This window comes from Leucopleurus acutus (assembly GCF_964270905.1).
Source record: "Leucopleurus acutus genome assembly, chromosome: 1".
In the NCBI taxonomy this organism is placed as follows: Eukaryota; Metazoa; Chordata; class Mammalia; order Artiodactyla; family Delphinidae; genus Leucopleurus; species Leucopleurus acutus.
Genome location: NC_139142.1, coordinates 160,184,957 through 160,204,412, shown reverse-complemented (window position 1 = coordinate 160,204,412; position 19,456 = coordinate 160,184,957). Strand labels below are relative to the sequence as shown.

The 19,456-nt window shown below is 48.7% G+C and overlaps 1 protein-coding gene across 2 annotated transcripts in view; it reads left to right on the top strand.

The window, feature by feature from the left end:
- Positions 1 to 10,682: 10,682 nt before the first annotated feature.
- ST8SIA2 (ST8 alpha-N-acetyl-neuraminide alpha-2,8-sialyltransferase 2) overlaps positions 10,683 to 19,456 on the top strand; it is a gene marked incomplete at both ends in the record, with an annotated part of 58,406 nt that continues 49,632 nt past the window's right edge. For both annotated transcript variants that reach the window (XM_082852976.1, XM_082852975.1), the window contains one exon: positions 10,683 to 10,780. In XM_082852976.1, the coding sequence (XP_082709102.1) occupies positions 10,683 to 10,780 (98 nt within the window). The remainder of the gene's footprint in view (positions 10,781 to 19,456) is intronic.

Genomic DNA, 19,456 nt, shown 5'->3' with positions numbered 1-19,456 from the left:
TCTTTCGCTATGCTTTAGAAATAACAACAAAATGTTTCTGGGATGTGATTTTTAAATTTCCCTATTTTTAAAAATAGATGCTGCTTAGTGATTTCTGCTTTGTCGTTATTTGTGGTCAATTCCATTCCAGAAACGAAGGAAAAGAAGTTCTTTTCCTGCCAGCTTCATCTTTCCCATTGATTTCCTTTCCCCAACACATGCCCCTAATGGAGCTTGAAATGAATACAGCTTTGCTTTTGTTTTCTTCCTTTGCAGTGGCACACCTCTGCCAGAGGCCAGCTGTGGTCTGATCCTGGGGCACTCATCCTGCATGAAGGACATCTGCCCCTCCCAGCGGCTGGCACACAGACATGGTAAGGAAGGGAAGGTGAAGATGCCATCCCCTTTGCTAGGCCTGGAACCACAAGAGAATAGTATCCTTTGAAATGAGCTGAACTATAGGGAAAAAAACAAAAGGTTTATAAAACACATAAAAGCTAAGACGTTACCAATTCAAGTAGAAAATAGGATGACAGTGCTGAGAATGTGGGGGGGGGGGTTGTTATAAAAGGCCAAAGGAACTCACTTATATCTTGAAAACTACAAAATAAGAAATAGAGTTACAGATGTAGAGAATAAACTTATGGTTACTGGGGGGTAAGGGGAGGGGAGGGATAAATTGGAAGATTGGGATTGACACATATACACTACTATATCTAAAACAGATAACTAATAAGGACCTACTGTATAGCACAGGGAACTCTGCTCAGTACTCTGTAATGGCCTATAGAGGAAAAGAATCTAAAAAAGAGTGGATGTATGTATATGTAAAACAGATTCATTTTACTGTACACTTAAAACTAACACAACATTGTAAATCAACTATACACCCCCCCAAAAAAAAGAATTACAAAACTCATCAAATTGTCCAAATGGGGATTATTCACACAAAGGAAAAGGGGAAAGGAAGGACATTGTAAAGAAAGTCTTCCAAGTTCTCCAGCTGTCACTGGGTCTCTCTTTCTTCCTGACCTTCCCTGTAAGCTCTAGAAGCACAGTCCACACAAACAGCTGAATCAGTGGATGTGAGAGAGTTTGGCCAAGGACCTCATGAGCACTTACAGAGGTAAAATAACCCACAATGGGGCCCTTCTGGATCTGAGACTCCAGTTTTTTTCCTTTTGGAAGAAAACTGAAAGAGTAAACTGGCCTTCCTAATCTCTCCGGAACCCATGCGCTGCTATATTGGGAAAATCTTGTGGCATTTGTCTGACTCAGTATGTGAGCAATTTAAGTGCTCACCAGGGTGGCTGTTAGGTGCCCAGTCTACCTCCCACTGATGTCAGATGGCTAGAGGCGGCTCCCAGGGCCACTCAGGAAAATCTACTAAACAGCTTTCGGACCAAAAGAGGGACCCAGCTCTCATCTGTCATCTCAGTGAATTTCCAGAAACCTAAGAAATGGACTGTATTTCTTCACTGGATCATGGTTATAGCTGGGGTTCTATTACTGACTAAGGACTTGGAAGCAAGTAAATCATAGCTATCACCAATAATATGCTTACGTAAAGGCAGGTACACAGCTAGAAATCTCCATAATCATTCAGAATTGTCAAAATTATCTCCCTGTATGTAAACTTTTAGTCTAAGCTTCAATTGCATGTGGGATCCCAATGTACTATGAAGAATATTTGTAACATAAAAACACGCAACTCTACTTGGTGGTAAAGATAGTCTTTCCAAGAAAATGTTCACTGTAATAAATGTTGAGTAGTAATAATACCCTTTTAGAGTTTGGATGAGTTTGAGACAATTTGGATTTAATAAATTTCTAAAAATATATATGTTGTCTGGGGAAACTTAAATTACGGCTTTCTTTTTCATCTCAATAAATTTCCTCCCAGCAAAAAAGAGGATATTTCACGATGTGTAGTGGTCACCTAACTGCATTTAAAGTGAGGATTATTCTTCTCAAAGAGAGCTGTGCACCATAGGATGCCTTGAAGGCCTGGACAAGAACTTTATCTGTGAAGATTTGAAAAGAAAGGATGTCTTTATGAACTTCATGTTTCTTTCACCCTCACCCTTCATTTTAACAGATCATCAGTATTGTTGCCAGCATGAAACCATGGTCAGCAGAATTTGAGCAATGGTGGGGCAGAGGGGAAGAGGCCCCCTCAACCCCTGCGAGTTGCAAGATTTGGGGCACCATGTGGGCGTTAAGCCACTGTCTCCTCTCTCTGCGGGTGGCTCTCTGAATCGCCCCTTTGCTCCAGAAGCTGGGGCTGGGCTGAGATGTAGAACAACCAACAGAGAAATCCAGGTTAAGTGATGATCAGTGACATCAGGTGAGAAGTATATGAGAGGGAACACTCTCCGAGGCTCCCACCATGAGTGGGGCACGGTTTTGTAGACTGTGCTTTCCTTCACTGTAAATTGCAATATGAATACTAGGTAGATGTTTACGAAACATCAAAGAAAGATTGGAAATTGTTTGCAAAACCAATTTTCTTAATATGTGTGTTTATATTGGGTTATTGAGAAAGAATATTAAACTTTGGGAGAAAAAAATTCAGTGCAGAGAAAATAGGCATGACAAATTTTAATGACATTTTTCTTGATTACAGAGTCATTTATGATCATTGTAGAAAATTTTATAAAACAGAGAAAAGTATGTAGAAAAATACAGATCAACTCAAGTTTCACCATCCAGCAATAACCACTGCTCACATTTTATATATATATCCTTTCTATGTTTGCATTATCCTAAATAATAAATGAAAGTCCATATGTGATGAGCATTTACTTTATGCTAGAATTCCATGTACTTTAGATACGTTATCTTAGTTCATTCTCACGGAAATTTGTGAGCTGAGTATTGTTATTTTCCTCACTTAATATTTAGGAGACTGAAACTTGAATACAGATCACACAAGAAGCTAAGTTCTGAACAGTGATCTATGTGATGTGGAAATCAACTCTAAACCAGAACTACTCAAAGTGTGGTCCATGGACCAGTACTGGTGTGTGAACTGTATGTTACTGATCCCTGCTGAGAGACGTACAGAAAGTAAAGACAAACATTTAGAAACTTTTATAACAATTTCACATTTGCAACATCTCTGTATGTGATTAAGGGCTCCCCTAGATGAAGAGGGTTTGGGGATGCCTGACAGCCACAGTGAGTAGCCCATGGTGTGAAATGCATACTAGTCATGCAGAAGGACATGCACTGGTCTGCAATCAATGAGCAATTTAAAACCTAATAAAAATGCTGGTCCTGCACCATGAATAGTTTGAGGAGCACTGCTCTGTTTTTAAATGTAGGTGTTATTATTCAGCTATAGTGAGGCAAATGGATCAGGAGAGCCATCGAAAAGATAGTTTGTTACTCACAGTTCCAAGAGGAGGGGGCATGCCATGCCATGCAGGACCACCAGGGGAAGCACCAGGGTCAGTCAGAAAGCAGAATGTGTAGGGAAAAAATGTGGGCAAGAGCCTTTATTGTGGTTTCCATGGAAAGGAACAGGTGAGGCAGGATAAGCAGGCTTAGGATAGGCTGGTTTGCATAATTTCAGTGGGCTCTGGGGCATAGGGGCTGTCTCTTGGTATCTGGTACTGGCCTTAGGGTATTTAGGACAAGGGGATAGTGGCCCAGACTGAGAGCCCCGTAAAGAGGTGGCTGGGGTGTAGACCCTGGATTGTTTGGCTTGCACATGAAAGGTACAATTCCATGCAAATCCTTTACCATCTCTAGGAACTGACTACCCTGGGCAGGGTCTCTCTGTCTCTCCGGGGTCAGCAAGGATCCAGATGTCAAAGCATTAGAACCAAAATACCTGCTTAATACAAACCACTACACTGCCTCCTAGGGTGATAACAATGAAATAAAGGTAGGAAAATAGGGTGCTAAGAAACAGAAAATGCAACAACATGAAACTCAGCTACAGAAACAGCTCTGCTACCCACACACATGCTTATTTCTGGTCAGCAACTTCCAGCAAGTCCTTGCTTCACACAGTCATCTGAAGGCAGGCCTAATGAGGGTTTGTGTGCAGAGCTGGAGGTGGGAGAGAAAAAGCCTGCCGTGGTCTTTTCCATCCCCACTGTGGGAGAGCCTGCCAGTTGTCCCCCACATCTCTCTTTCCCTTCTTCCATGATAGACTTCTTAGCTGAGCACATAGAAGGCCAGAATAAAGATTTGTTCATGCTTCTCTTGCAGCTAGGCGTGGCCACATGACAGTATTCAGGACAAAGGGGCAGAAGCAGAAGTATCATGTGGCCAGTTTCAAGAACTTTCTTTTTGCCTTTGTCTCTTCCTCCATGCTATTGTTTAGAACTTGGATGTGATGGGTCACAAGGAAAGGGCCTCACTGTAGGGATGAGAGAGAGGAAAGCTGGAAGGACCTGAGTCCCTAAGGACCTTGGGGACCCCATGGCCAAACCAGCCCTGGCTATGTGCTTGGAGACTCGCACATGAGAAAAAACAAAAAACCGAAAAACTTGGGTTTGGGCATTTTGTGTTTACTGTTGCTTGCAGCTAAACTTAACCCAAACTAATTCACTCATAAAACCACTGGCCTCTTGATCCTTCTGCAACTTTCCCAATCTGCTTTATCAAACCTGACTTGGGGAACTGGGAAAAAAAGACGTACAACCACAAATAATACATTTGAGGAGAAGTAGAAGAGGACTCCTAAAGGGACATCGTACAAGAAACCCACTTGGGGCCAAGGGGCACTCCCCTTTAACCAGTGTTTTGTGCTAAGATCCCAGCAGGTGGATATTCTGATGAACGCTACCATGGCTTTGGAGACTATCCCATCTGGAGTCCACTTTAGAAATGGTATTTCACCAAACCTGCTCACCAGGATGATGTGACTGTGGCAACTTCCTGTTGCCACTGGTCACCAGTGTTGTGCTGGAAATGCCTGATTGTTAAACAGGGCTGTCATTAAACATTAAAGTATATAACTTACATTAATAAATTATATTAAAGGCAACGCATACTCAGAATGCATCACTTCTTAATTTTATTTTCTACATTTTACCTATGTTCTTTTTTTTAAATTTTTATTTATTTATCATTATTATTATCATTATTTTGACTTCATTGGGTCTTCGTTGCTGCACGTGGGCTTTTCTCTAGTTGTGGCGAGTGGGGGCTCCTCGTCATTGCAGTGCATGAGCTTCTTACTGCGGTGGCTTCTCTTGTTGCGGAGCACGGGCTCTAGGCAGGCCGGCTTCAGTAGTTGTGTCTTGTGGGCTGTAAAGCTCAGGCTCAGTAGTTGTGGTGCCTGCACTTAGTTGCTCTGCAGCATGTGGGATCTTCCTGGACCAGGAATTGAACCTGTATCCCCTGCATTGGCAGGCAGATTCTTTTTTTTTGCGGTATGTGGGCCTCTCACTGTTGTGGCCTCTCCCGTTGTGGAGCACAGGCTCCGGACGCGCAGGCTCAACGGCCATGGCTCACGGGCCCAGCCGCTCTGCGGCATCTGGGATCCTCCCAGACTGGGGCACAAACCCGTGTCCCCTGCTTTGGCAGGCGGACTCTCAACCACTGAGCCACCAGGGAAGCCCGGCAGGCAGATTCTTAACCACTGTGCCACCAGGGAAGTCCCTTACCTATGTTCTTGAGATTATTTCATGTATGGTCTGTACATGGTAGAAATACCATATCAACTCTTCTCAACGTTGCCTTCAGTGAGGTGATGGTTGGGGCTTGAGATTGGCCATGGCTGGAACAGGTATTGAGTTAGTTTCTACCATAATGGATAACATGGGACCAGAAGAGAAATTGAGGTCTATGCCCCTTGAGAATTTACAATCTCACTGAAATGTCATGAAAAACTAAATAAAATTGGTATGTGCAGGAGAGCTAGCACTGAACTCAACTAGAAGACAGGAGAGCTGAATTCTGTTCTCAGTTCTGAAATTAGCAGTGGGGCTGTGGTCAAGTCTTTTTGTCTCTGGGTCCCAGGGTTTTCCATCTGTAAAATCCCCCAGGACTCCAAGCTGCAGAAGAGCAGAAACTGTACCTACGGATCCCCACTACACCCCAGCCCTCTGGCAGAGTTCCAGACACATGACAGGTGATGCAGCAACACTTAAGTAAATGAGTGGCCAGGAGCTGTCTCTACCCACTCTTCCAGCTCTGAAAATATGGAGGTCCATGATCCAAACTTAGGTTAAAAGAAGAGACACAGAACTGAGTGCCAGGGATGGCCGGCTCGGGCTAGCTTCCTCAGATGCCTCAAGGGGTGGTGGTAGGTGAGGGGTCATGCTGGACTCTGAGCAAAGTTGGGTGAGCTGACTCAGAGAAAGCTGATTCCAGGATCGCAGTGATAATTTCGCTGAAGCACTGGTCAGAATAGAGAAAGGACATACCTTTTTTTTTTTTTTTTTGAACTGTAAGAAAGTATTTTTAATATGTGTATCTGACAAAGGACTGGTATCATGGATGCTTTTTTTTTAATTGTATGATTCCTTTTTTTTTTTTTTTTTTGGTTAAACCCTTTTTTATTGAAGTATAGTTGATTTACAAAGTTGTGCTAGTTTCAGATGTACAGCAAAGTGAGGACATTCTTTTAGGTTTATCTTTGCCATCTGGTACCTGACTTCATGCTTTGGTTCAAACTACCTTTAATACCGTCTGAAGGGTTAGAAAAATCCCAGCAAAACTGAACCATTTCCCCACTCTCTGCTAACACCTCCAATTCTCTGGGGAGCACAGTCTCTTCCAAGATCTCCTGCTGATAATCCCAGAAACATTTACAGCAATTGCCTGGATATATTTCCTTCCTTTCTTTGGCTAATATAGTTTTACCACTTACAAAAGCTACAGATGGAATGCAGATGTGCCTGTTTACTTTTCCTTGTTATGGCTCGATTCTGATTTTGAAGGGTGAAAAGTTGCATTTCCGAGAACATTCAAATTTAGAGTAAATTTCAGAAAGGAAGGCAGGTTCTCTCAGCTATTGGAGGTGCAGAAACACAACAGCCTATTAGTCTGTTCCAACTAAGATAGTCTACTTCCTTACACCCCCCCAACCCACCCTGTCCCACCGATAGCTGTTCATAGCTTCTGCTTCAGAGATGATGAAAAAGTCAGGTCATTACCACTTTGCAGGTCGTTAACATTCTAAAATGTTAAAAATGTCAAAATTCTCTCTCTCTCTCGGAGAGAGGTCAAGGGTGAGAGTTACCAGGTAAGAGTTCTGAATGAGAAAATTATTACTTATTATTGAGTTTTTAAAACAAGTTTGGATTGACTGAAAGGCCTAGGCTCTTTCATGTGGAAAGACAAAAATTGAGATTTATGATCATGGTCTCTCCAATGATGAAGGGTGTGCGGGGAGTGAAGATAAATTTGTTCCTTGAATCCTGACATCCCAGAACTAAGAAGATACAGTAAGAATCAAAGGCAATGGTAGCTTACAAATCCATTTAGAGCTGCCTGGAGTGCTGGAGGGGGCCTTGGCAATCTGATCCCAGAAGTTGCTGAGGCTCGGGGAGGCCTAACTGAATTAAAATTTCCTCTCTGCCAGGTGAAACATCTTGGGCAATTTAGCCTCTTTTGGGCCTCCGTTTCCTCCAGTGTAAAATGAAGAAGGTGGTACCCATGTGAAAGGATTGCCAAAAGGATTCTTCATTACCACCTAAGAAGTAGTTCTGGTGAAAAGTCTATATATCTGGGGGTGAGAGGTGGAGGGAGTTTAGTTAGATGTGTAAATGGTACATGCAATTTTGAGTTTCTCCAAGTTTCAGCTCTGGGTTGCGGTCCCCACTCCTGAAGTTGGACCCTGGAAGGGGAAGCACGCCCTTAGCCAGTGTCAGGGATGAGAAGGGACCGCCCCATGACTGGGTGTGACTCGACTGAGCCCCTTCAGGGCTCTGCAGAGCTTCCTGTTCCTCTTTCCCTCATTAATACGCACTTCCCGGGGCCTGATGAGGTGCCTGAATAGCTAATAGACTCTATTAATTTGAGCTAAAATGTTAATGGGTAGTAGTGACTTTTCATTTGCTGCCAATCCCATAAACTCCTATATTTTAACCCACACATTCAATGACTTAGCTTAAAGAAATGATTACTGTGGGACCTTCCAGTTTCTTGGACAAACCAAGGCAGGAAAAAGTCACGCTTAAACAGAGGGGTCAGAAGGAGAGGAGGGGTCAGGATGGCCAAGCCAAGCGTGGGCCCACATGGCAGGTTACCCAGCATCAGCAGACGTGACACCTTGGATCCAATCATTCTTCCTCTTTCCAGATGCCAGGAACAAACTCAGTTTTTGGAGACAGCTGCAAGGGGCGGTGAATGTACACAGATCACTGTGAGAGTAGCTGGCCCACACAGACTCAAGCCCAAGTGCTTAGGGACAGCATTCCACAATCAACTATCACAAGGGTTCCCTATTATTCTCCGAGTAAAATCCCATCTCAATGACTCTCAGTGCAAGGACAGCCTCCACGTTACAAAGCTCGTGCTACTTCCCAGCAGATGTACTTGAGGGATGTTGCTCTTTGGGTCTGGTTACAAGGATTTCTCTATAAGGGATGAACTATTCACCAAGTTTCTACTCCTCCTGGCCACTTATAATGACTCCTCAAGTGAGTCCAAAGAAGGAAGCCTCTAAGGCTGGGATGATAACATGGGTCACCTAATAGGAAGTGGAAATAGACTCTATTGTAGCAGTGCTTATAGCAGCGACGTTTACCTGACCTGGGATAAATTTAGGATCATGGCAATCTCTCCACGATGTTCCGCATAGTAAGGGTGTAGTTGGTAGAGAAGCAGAGAGCTGGGGAGAGAGAGGCCAGCCAGCTCCTTCTTGCTTTTGCGGGTGATCTTATTAATCAATTATAAGCTATTCAAGAGGCCATAGCTGTATTGTAGCTCACAGCCCCTTCCACAACTACAAATTTCCAGGTCTGTCTTCCTCGTGAACCATGAACCACTAGAGGGCAGGAAACATGTGCCTCTCTCTTCTTATGCTATCTCTAGCCGCTAGCACAGAGCCTGGCACAGAGTAGGTGCTCAATAAATACTGCCAAGTGACGGAGTGAATGGATGAGTGATTGAAATGTTAGGCAGCATAACAGCTGTATCCTGTTCTGTCCTCTCCCTATCCCACAATCCCAACCATTCATCTCAGAAAAACAAGGCAAAATGATAACAAATACAACTCCTACACACAAAGAGGCAGAAGAAGGCAAAGAGGCAGAGCACAGCCAGTGCTCTGGAGGGGAAATCAAAAAGGCCCTCTCACCAACCCAGGGTTCTTCTGAAGGGGCTTAGACACCGCCAGCTCCTCTCCAAGCTCCTCTGGGACCTGGCTCTGTAAGGGTGGCCCCAGGGGCACAGCCAATCTGCTTCTCCCACTCATTCACCAGGGCTTTCCAGAGAGGACATTCCACATAGCTTCTCACTTTCATAACCAGCTTGTCATTTCTGGGAAGTTTCCTGATTTCAGGATTGTTACAATTAGTGCAAGAAAAAGAAAATTTGGGTAATTATCTAATTCCAGTAAAACTTAATGGGGCCCTTCCCACCCCAGGCTAATCGTTGGTGCAAAATGTAATTTAAGTTAAGCTAAGGTTGGGGAAGCATAAAATATTCAGCACGGGGGGCATTACCCCTTGTGGGAGCCATATTTTCTAGCAGACCTTTAGATCAAGATAAGACTCCGGGGCGGGGATTATTGATTTTGCCAGGAGAGGGCAAGAGCTGGTAAGATGAAGCCCAGCTCGGAATTAGCACCGCGAGGGCCCAGGCAGGGCGGGCACTGAGTCTGCCATTGTGGGTAGAGCAGTCACTCCAGCAGGAGCCAGGGTTCTAGGCAAGGCTGCAAGAGCTCAGTCAACTCAGAGGACTCTCTGGACCCGGTCTCCTTGGGTCTATCAATGGAGACCAAGATGACCGCCTGAAGGCGGTGGTTTCTCGGCGGTCGAGCACCTCGCCCACAAATTGCAATCTGCATCTCTGCCGAAGTTGGCCTGTCCTGGATATTTCTTCTCCCCTCCCCTTCCTCCACCACCTCTCCTAATTCGTCAACTGCTGAAACATCTGCCTGGCTGAAACGGCCTCCTCGTCGCGCGCGGGGGCTGTCCCCAGGTGTTAGTCTTTGTGTCGGGAAAACTTTGTGAGAAACCGAGGGCGCTGGACAAAGAGCGAGCGAGGGAGGGCGTTTGCCAGCCGGCGGAGTACGCCGGGCGGTGCGCGTTCTTCCCTGGGCTCAGCTCTGTACGCGGACGCACCCGGTGCCCCGAGCCCAGCCTCCTTAAGCGGGGAGTGGCAGGCTCCGGCCACATCCCAACGCCCTCGGGAGCTGAAAGAAGCCAGGCGGGAGAAGCAAAGGCGGGAGGCTGGACACTGGAGTTGACTGGGGTGGGAGGAGGAGGGCAGAGGAGCTGAGCGAAGCTGTCAAACTGCGCGCGGAGCCCCGCGCGGGGCGGGGGAATGGAGGGGAGGGGAGTAGAGAGGAGGGGCGGACGGGAGCTGAGAGGGAGCGAGCCGGCTCGCTGCGCCTGAGCAACCCTTGTCTGCCGCTGTCGCCACCGCCGCCGCCGCCGGCCCGGACTCGCCCGGAGCGCAGGGTGTCTGCCCCGCTGGGCGCCGCGCGCGGAGGCTCCCGCGCCTGCCGCTGCGCCCTCCAGCCCCAGCTCCTTGCGCCGGCCCGCGTGGGTCCCGGTGGGCGCGAACCCACCATGCAGCTGCAGTTCCGGAGCTGGATGCTGGCTGCGCTCACGCTGCTCGTGGTCTTCCTCATCTTCGCAGACATCTCGGAGATCGAAGAAGAAATCGGGTAAATAGCTGCGCCTGGGCCCGTGCCGAGCCCTGGCGGGATCTCTTACCACCCCGGTACTCCGCATCCTCCCTCACGCCCGCTTTGTGTGCGCCGCGCCCCCCTGTCGCTCCGCTGGAGAGCCGGGGGACGATTTTGGCTGGGGGTGTCTGTGCAGGGAGCCCGGGACTGTTTGGGGAGCGGAGGGTGGGGGCGCGGCTGCCACTGGGTGTCCCCGGGCAGGGAGCACTGCCAGCCTCCAGCTGGACCGCGTCGGGGAGCGGACTCGCCCACTCTGCCTCCTTTCCTCTGCATGTCCGCGCGCGTTGTCGCCGGGGTCGAGGGAGGGCGCCCGGGAGTGTCTGGGGCGGGCGGAGGGGCCGAGAGTGGAGGAGGCAGGAGTTTCTTTGTCTCCTGCTCGGCCGCTTTCTCGCCTGAGCAAAGTGGGCAGGGGGCGCGCGGGGATCTCTGTGCTGGGGGAGGGGATCCCCGGGCCGGGGCGGAGGGCGGGGTTCTTCACGGGCTCCCGGGAAGGCGAGTGTCCCCAGTACCTACAGACACGCACACGCGCCTCCCGCCGGCCCGGGAGCCCAGCACAGGGGTGTGGGCTGACACCGCTAGAGGCGGAGCGCGCGGGGGTTAGCTGAGATCCCTTCCCCACCCTCACCTGGCTTTGGGCGCTCAGCTAATCCCGCGGCTCCCCCTGTGCCCCCGGGTTCCTGTGCGCTCGCAGCGCCGCGATGGAGACCTTTCGGGAAAGTCTGTACCACCGCCCTCTCGTCTTTGGGGGCTGGGGAGGAGGATGCCTAGCACGCGGTCTAGCCCTCGCTTTTCTCCCGATCTCTCCGGGGGGAGCGGGGGGACCGCGAGCCCCTGCCCTGCCGCCGGACTTCCAAGAGTGCGCGCTGCGGCGCGGGACGCACCTGATGTGGGTCCTGGAGGCTGAGAGTCGCGCCCCGCCCCTGGGCCGGCCCCTCTCCGCTTCGCCGCTACAAAGAGCCACCAACCCGCTATAGGCAGGAGGGGGAGTGTGCAGCCAGGGTTCTGAGGGGCCCTTTGGAGAGCCTCCTGGCCCTGGGCAGAGAGAAAGTGAGGTCGCAGAGTGGGCAGAAAGTCCCTTCCTCCGTGGGGCTAGTCCCGCACCGCGTGCGCCCCTCCTTTGTCCCATCTGTTATTTCATTCACTATCAGCGCTAGTTGAGGGCTCGCTAAGCTGACAGATCCCTCAAAAGGGAGAGGCCAGTCCTGGTCCAGGATGCCAAGGCCCTAAGGACTCAAACCCGGGGCAGGCGCCACTACCTGCTCTTTCCTTTTCTCCTTGCCCCTTCCCATCTTGGCCACCGCAGAATTCCTTCTGTGAACTCCAGTGCTCTTCAAGTACCAAACGTTTCTCTGCCTCTCCCTCCTCCTCATTCTCGGTTTCCCCAAGAGCTCACAAAACTTTCACAAATAGTGTTCAGTTAATACACGACATGCTCCCACGCGGAGATAGCGAAACGCTACGTTCTGTAGCTGTTCGCCTCAAAAACGTGGATCGGAAAGGAAATCAGGCAAGACAAGTCTTGAGGTGATGGAGGACGCGGTGGGGAGGGTCTTCCTCTCGGCTCCCACACTCTTCTCCCAGATGTGGGCTCTGCCTGGCCCAGACCACTTGCTGACCTTGACATGTGAGGGAAGGACCAGCAGCTGCCCATTGTTCTGCTATGAAAACGTAAGAGCTGCACCCATTCAGGCATCCCTCGCTTGTCCATTCACTGAACTTTTACCGAATGTCTTCTATAGGCCAGTGACTTTTAAGTTTTCAAATGCAATCAACAAATCACTTTGCACATAATGCTACACTTCCCTGCCAAATGTGTTGTAACGCCCCTACTCCCCACGTTAGGTTGTTCTAACGGTATCCAGAAATAAGCTGCAAGGCCTGAGCAAAGAAGGGCATTTACATATATATTTAAATCCCAGGGCTCTTGTGCTATGGCTGTGTTTCATTGTCGGGGGGGGGGGGGTCCTGCTTGGGCCCACACTGGGGAAAATTGTCTAGCAATTTTGTGACATCTGGTGTGATGTTATCCCCCCTTCTGGTGCCCCTGTCCGCAGGCTGACCCCTGACTTGACCAGTCCTGACCCAGACCTGAGACCCCTCTCCCGCAGCCCCTCCTCCTGTCCCACCCCCCAGTCTTCCCCACACACTGTTAACTCATCTGGGATTTGCCATAACTGGGGGAGGAAGGACATGAAACAGAAGACCAGAATCCCCGCAGCCCCCTATATCTGTTTTTCAAGTCAAGTTTCAAGCTCAGTCACTTATTTAATCCTTGGAAGCACCCCAACTTTGAGCAGCCAGCGGGGGCTCAGTGCCCTAGTACAGTGGCCAGTGAGGCGGCGCCAGGAGCAGGACTCATCTTCCTCACCCTATGCTTTGCCTTTCCGGGAGACCTGGGATCATCCTCGAGACCACGGTGCTATTGCACCAGCCCTGCCCACCCTTCCCCTACTTGATATTGACCTGTGCTAAGGAAGATTACAAATTACCTGCCAGTACCACTCCCTGGGAGAAGACAATTCTGTGAAAGGATGGCTGTTTCTGGAAGGCAATGGTGGCACCCTGTGATCTTTTAGGAAGGAAAGAAGGAAGGACGGAAGGAAGGAAGGAAAGAAGGAAGGAAGGAAGGAAGGAAGGAAGGAAAGAAGGAAAAATCTCTTCTTGAAGTAAATTTTCCGAGGATTAACACATGAGAAGTAAAAGAGGAAAGACAACTTCATGTGTATCGTCTAGAGGAACAAAACTGAGATATATTTTTGCTAAACTCTTGATTCCTTTTATTATAAAATAAGGCTTTTGCTGTGGTGATCTCAGAAGTTCTGTCCTGCCCAAGGAATCATATAACGGGTTATGAAGGGCAGGGGTTTTCTTCCAGGGCCTATTTCCCTAGAGACACGTCTCTTCCTAAGTGATGATTTTCAAAGTTCTGTTTCTAAATTGCTTGCTTGGGGAAATGTCTCCCTAGGGCTGAATGAGAAAAAAAAATGTAAAATGCTCTTCAAAGCATTCAAAGAGTGAATTCAAATTCTAAATCAGAGATTGGGTGGAGCTTTGGTAAAACAGCCCCCATCAACTCATGCAGCACCCCAAATTTAGAGTCAGTTGGACCAAGTCATAAGCTAAAACTCTTTTTCTGATTATCCCCTGGGCTTTAGTCTTGAGTGTAACCTTCAAGAGAGAGTTATGGGCATGGCTGTCTTGCCCACCGTGATGCCTTCAGAACCTGACACACAGAAGGCATTCAGTAAACATCTACTGAATAAATATCTTTCTGGGGTCTAGCCCAGTGGTGGGCATACACGGCATCCTTAGGGAAGGCTGACACTCACAGAGCCTTAGGGTGAGAAAGGAGGGCAGGGCTCCCCCTAAGAAACCTCCTCTCTTTTTACAATTAGGATAAATTTGACCCTGAGAAGTAGCATCTCTTATCCAAGATCACACCCTGGCTGGTTAGGGACAGGGCAAGCCTGCACAGGTCTCCTCACTTATAACCCAATGCCCTAGTCCCCAGATGAGGTCTCTAATCGTAAAACAGTTACAGAACTCTTGTTAAAGAGGATGTAGCTAGTAATAACAGAAATCATGGCCATGGTGAAGGTGAAGATGATGGTGGTCATTAACATTCATTTATTTATTGAGTGCTTGCTATGAACCAAGAGCTATTCCAAGTGCTTTATAGACGCTAACACATGTCATCCTCCTGGCAACCCAATGGTCACCTACTAGTGGCGCCAAAAGCTACTATTTGTTGAGCACAAATACTGCCAGACACCGTGCTTACTGCTTTAAAGCACTAGCTCACTCAGTCCTCACCAAACCTCTTGAAGCTAGGTAGGGTGGCTATCTTACTTCATCAGTGAGGAAACTGAGGCTCAGAGAGGTTGTATAACTTGCTTGTGATAAAGCAAATGACCCTAATTCTAAGAGAAGCCAAAGCCCCTGTCTTGACTGCCGTGCTAGACTGCCCTGTCCTACGAATTCTTTGCCCCCTGCAGTAACATTACATAATAGGTCTCAGAACTAGCCTTCCTAACTCATCCACCCGCATCCTTTCAAAGGCCCAGTTTTCCTAAGAGCCTGGTCTGACTTAGTAGTTACCTGCTCCCCTGCCCTCAGCAGTTTAGAAAGAGGGAAGTTGAGTAATGAGGATTGGAGAAAGACTCGGGGCTCGTCTCCCCAAAGTGCCCCTCTGGTCCAGTCAAAGTTCAGTGTGATGCTATATCCTGGTTTGCCAGACAAGCTCACTGGCCATGGGCCTGAGCATCCCAGACCTATAGGTGGGGCCTTGGGCTAACGCTTCTGAAGGAGAGAAAACTCCCATTCCATTGCAACCCTGATTCTGATGTCAGTAGAATGAGCCTTCCTCACTTCTACACACCACAAGACTGGGCATCCAGGAACCTGGACTAGGTGATAGTTAAAGATGCTTAACAACTGGTCCCTCTCGGGCACTGACCTGTGAGAATGGACATCTGACTGGTCAGAACTGATGCCGTCCAGTACACCATGGTCAGGGTCCTGGTGCCCCCCAGACATCAGACACTGTCTGGGAAGGTAATAGACAAGGAAGGACTAGCTCTGACCCTCAGATCCGTGGGCTGGTAACTACCGCCATCAGCTGAGAATGAGGTGAGGTGCACCTTTTAGTGGATGAGTCCAGGTGGATGAGAAAGGAAATGACCTTGGGCAGCTGCAGTCCAGGCACTCTGTAAGAAACACACATTCGCACAAGGCCGTGCAACATTTTTTTAAAGCCCACTCTTCGCCCCAGTCCTCATGTACTTCACTCAAGTATAAACATGATTGGAGGATAAAATAGGACAGAAAGAAAGTCTGGTGTTTAACTGACTTGCTCCAAGCCCTTGTTGCCAACTGTTCCTAGCATCAAATTTAAATTGCAAATAGATATCCATCTTAGAAACCAATTCACCACTCAGGGCCTCTTTCCCCTTGTAAAGCGGGGTTGCTGGATTTTAAAATTGCTTAGGTTTTACAAATTGGGGATGTTGTAGATCGCAAATGATGAATACTTCTCAGAGACAGTGGAATTCTCTAAAGGCTCCCATTGCTTTTAGCATGGCGTACAAGGTAATACCTAATCTGGCCCCAGCCTCTCTCTTCAGCCTTCCTGGCCTCCAGACATTCTGTATTGCTCACACTTCCCTGGAAGGTACCATGACTTCATGCCTCTGTGCCTTTGCACATGTTCTTACTGCTTTCTAGAACAACCTCCTTGCACACACTATTCTTAACCCCACACCCCACCCATCCTTACTTCCCCTCCCTCCTCCTTTAAGGCGAAGGCTAGTATCACCTCCTTTGCAAAGAATTCCAGGACCCCAGACCTTCCTTGGACAGTCTGGGGTAGCTGCCTCTCCCGTGTGTACACTTAGCATCCCATAGTGACAGTATCCTATGGAGATGGACTCAACAATTTTGTTTTATTTTTTCCCTTATCCCCAGCCCCTGGTGATAAGTATATGGTTTAGTAAATAGAGCCCATAAAGTATTTTTAGGATGAACAAACTTGGGCCTAGCACATGGCAAAAGTAAGCATTCGGCCTTTCTGACCCCAAAGGTCTACACGATTCTAATAACAATTAAACACCCTCCACTTGCTCAGAAAGCCCCTTGCTTTTCCCAACATGTGTATCCAGCATGGAGGCCACAGCCCAGTTAAGGGCACAGTTTTCATTGTCTCAGAATGTTGTAGAACAGGCCAATGGGAATGAAAGCACCTTTCTAATTTGTAAAAGAGGAGGACCCAGTGATAACTTTCCCACTGTCAGTTCAGATAAAAAGCAAAGCTGTAGAGCCCCACCTCCAAGCCTCTGTCCAGCTCATTTTCTCCAGAGAGCCCTTTCTAGCCCTGCCACTGCCAACAGTGCCAGCGCCTCCCCCGTCCTCCTTCTGCCTGGAGAGGAAGTGCCTGCTCTGCCCATCTTTATCACCTTAACGGCTTCCGCACTGGCGTTAAGAGCAGACTTAAGTTGGGGCCAACTGTTTCCTTCCTAGGGCTGGTCCCCAGAAAGGATGCTGAACAGAAAGGCTGTGTTGTGTGTTTGAAACATTGAGGGAGTAAGAAGTAAGAGGTCAGGTTGATGTGTGTCATCTCAAAGATTTTCTCTATTAAGCACTTTTAAGTGGTGTTATGATTTTCAAACACTGGTCAAACCAGGGAAGCGTGACGGATTAGCCAAGACTCATAGCAGCTGCAAGGACCCTCAGTGGGTTTCAGGAGCCTCGCACCTCTCAGCTGCCTCAAGCAAAAACAAATTCAAGAGGCAGGTGGAAAGATACAGTGAAAGGAGTAAGGCAGGGGCAGGAACATGAATGCCACAGGGGCGTGGTCAGGTGGCCGCCTCCTGCCAGGGAACGGGGACAGGTCCACCTCTCCAGGAGAAGCCCCAAGGTGAGACGCTTGGGTGTCATCTGCGCACAGGGAAACCGTCCCCTGTGAATGAGTGACTGCTGGTCTGGCGCTTGTCCTTAAGTGTTGGGATTAGTCACTCTCCTGGGGGGCAGCTGGGCTGGATTTAAATTCTCCCCAGTCTCCTGCAGTTGGTCACTTGGCTAGGAAGCCGCCCAGTGTCCTGACAGGACCTGTTTGTCACAGCATTTTCTTAGCTTCAGCTGTCACAGACTTCACAGTGGCAAAGGGAACTGCTCAAGGGGTGTCTGTGTTACACACGGCAGGGAGCAGCTCCTCCGGACACTTCTAGCACTTGGAATCCTGATTCGCTGCTCTTGGAAACCCAGCGTCCTGCCTTGCTGTGTGGGTGTGTGTTTGAGTTCTGAAACTGCTCTGTGAGAAGGAAGCTCCTGGCTCTGTCACAGAGTTTCCTCAGCACTTTGCTCTTATTGTTGGAGAAACACGGAGACGCTCAGCTCTGCTTCCTGGTCCCCTTTTAAGGCTCCGGGCTACAATTTCTCCTCCTTCTCTTAGTTGATGGCTGGAGGTTGAAATGACCCTGAGATCAGCATTTCCCAGTGCTGATGGGTGGTGATCCAGAAGGAAAAAAGAAAAGAAAAAATAAAAATAAAAAACACAGTGTAGCCATGACAATTATGTTAGTTTCAAGTATGCCAACTGTCATTTCCCAAGAACTATCCTTTGAGATGCTGTTCTTTTTTTTTTTCTTTTGGGTATTGATGTCCTCTCTTTCCTGAAAGAGGGTGATGGTAGATAGTAGTTGTGATCTTTTTCCTAAACTGAGTCCCCAACCCCAATTCTTTGGAAATGTTACCGATCACTGAAATCTGTAGTCTGGGGTCTCAGTTTACCTTGAAGAGTAAACAGAGGGCATCGCTTCTAGAAACAGGGGCTCATTCCTCATACATCTTTCCTCCGTGGAGGCTGACGCCAGCAGAGAGTGACAACAGTCATGTTTTTGGGGGCGGGTCTGCTGTGTGCCCTATGATAGCCTAGGCACTTTAGCTCTGTTCGCACCTGTAATCTTCCCCACAATCCTATGAGGTCCATATTGTTATTATCTCCATTTTATAATGAGGAACCCGAGGCACAGAACAGTTAAGTAACTTGGCCAAGGTCACATAGCTGGTCAGTTGCAGAGCTGGGATGGGAACCCAGGTTCCAGGGAATCAGTAGAACTCTCCCAAACGGACGCACGAAATGACATCCAATGGGGAAAATACGCATGCTCGTGTTTCCAAAGGGTGAAGCTTGGAAAGAGAGAGGTCTGTGGGAGAGAGAAACCCGGAAAGCAGCAACGCTGGAAGAGAGCTCAGGAGACAGGAAACTAGAGGTGAGGCCGTAATGGAATATGGCAGCCCAGAAGATCAATGCGATTTAGGGTCGCCAGATCCGCAGCATCTTGTTTTGGAATGGTGCCCCCCACTCCACCTTCCCCCTTTCCCTCCCGTCCAGCCCCCTTTTCATCCCCACCAGGTCTCATCAGAGTGGTTCTGGAGCACATTTGTTTGACCAGCTCATCAGAGTAGACACACACACGTACACACACACTGATGGGAGAGAAAAACAGCACAGACGATTAAGACCTGGAGGAATTTTCTTCTGGGGAAAGAGAGAAGGGCTAGTGCAGGCCGCTTCCCGGAACGTGGCAAGGAGGGAAGAAAGTAGGCTGGGAGGGGACAGGCTTCTGCAGGGAGATTGTACAGGCCCAGGGAGCCCGTTTCCTGGGAGCTGACATTGTGCCGAGAGCTGCACGGGGCAATCTCTTAAGCCTCACAGCTGCCATGTTTGCTCATCTGCAGATGAGGAAGTAGGGGCCCAAAGGGGTGCCAAGACTTGCTAAGGACACACAGCCAGTAACAAGGAAATGAGGTGCTAGCCAAGATTGCCCGACTCCATCCCCCACGCTGTTCATAGTGACTCTGTGTCCCCGAATCACCGGGCCGCCTGCCCCTGTCCCCCCGCCTCCCGTCTCCTGCCTTGGGCCATTTTCTGTACCACAAAGACAGTTTGCAAAGAGAAAACTGGCAACATTAGGACTTCAGAAAGGACTCGTGGCATGTCAGGCGAGCCTCCCAAGCACTATGGCGACCGCGCCCTTGGGTGCAACGTCTCAGCAAGGCTGAGGAGGGGAGGGGCACACACCCTTGAGCTCTGTCCTTGCTGCTAGGCTTCCCATCTCCAGTTTCAAGAACGAGAATATTGGCTATGCTCGGAGGAGT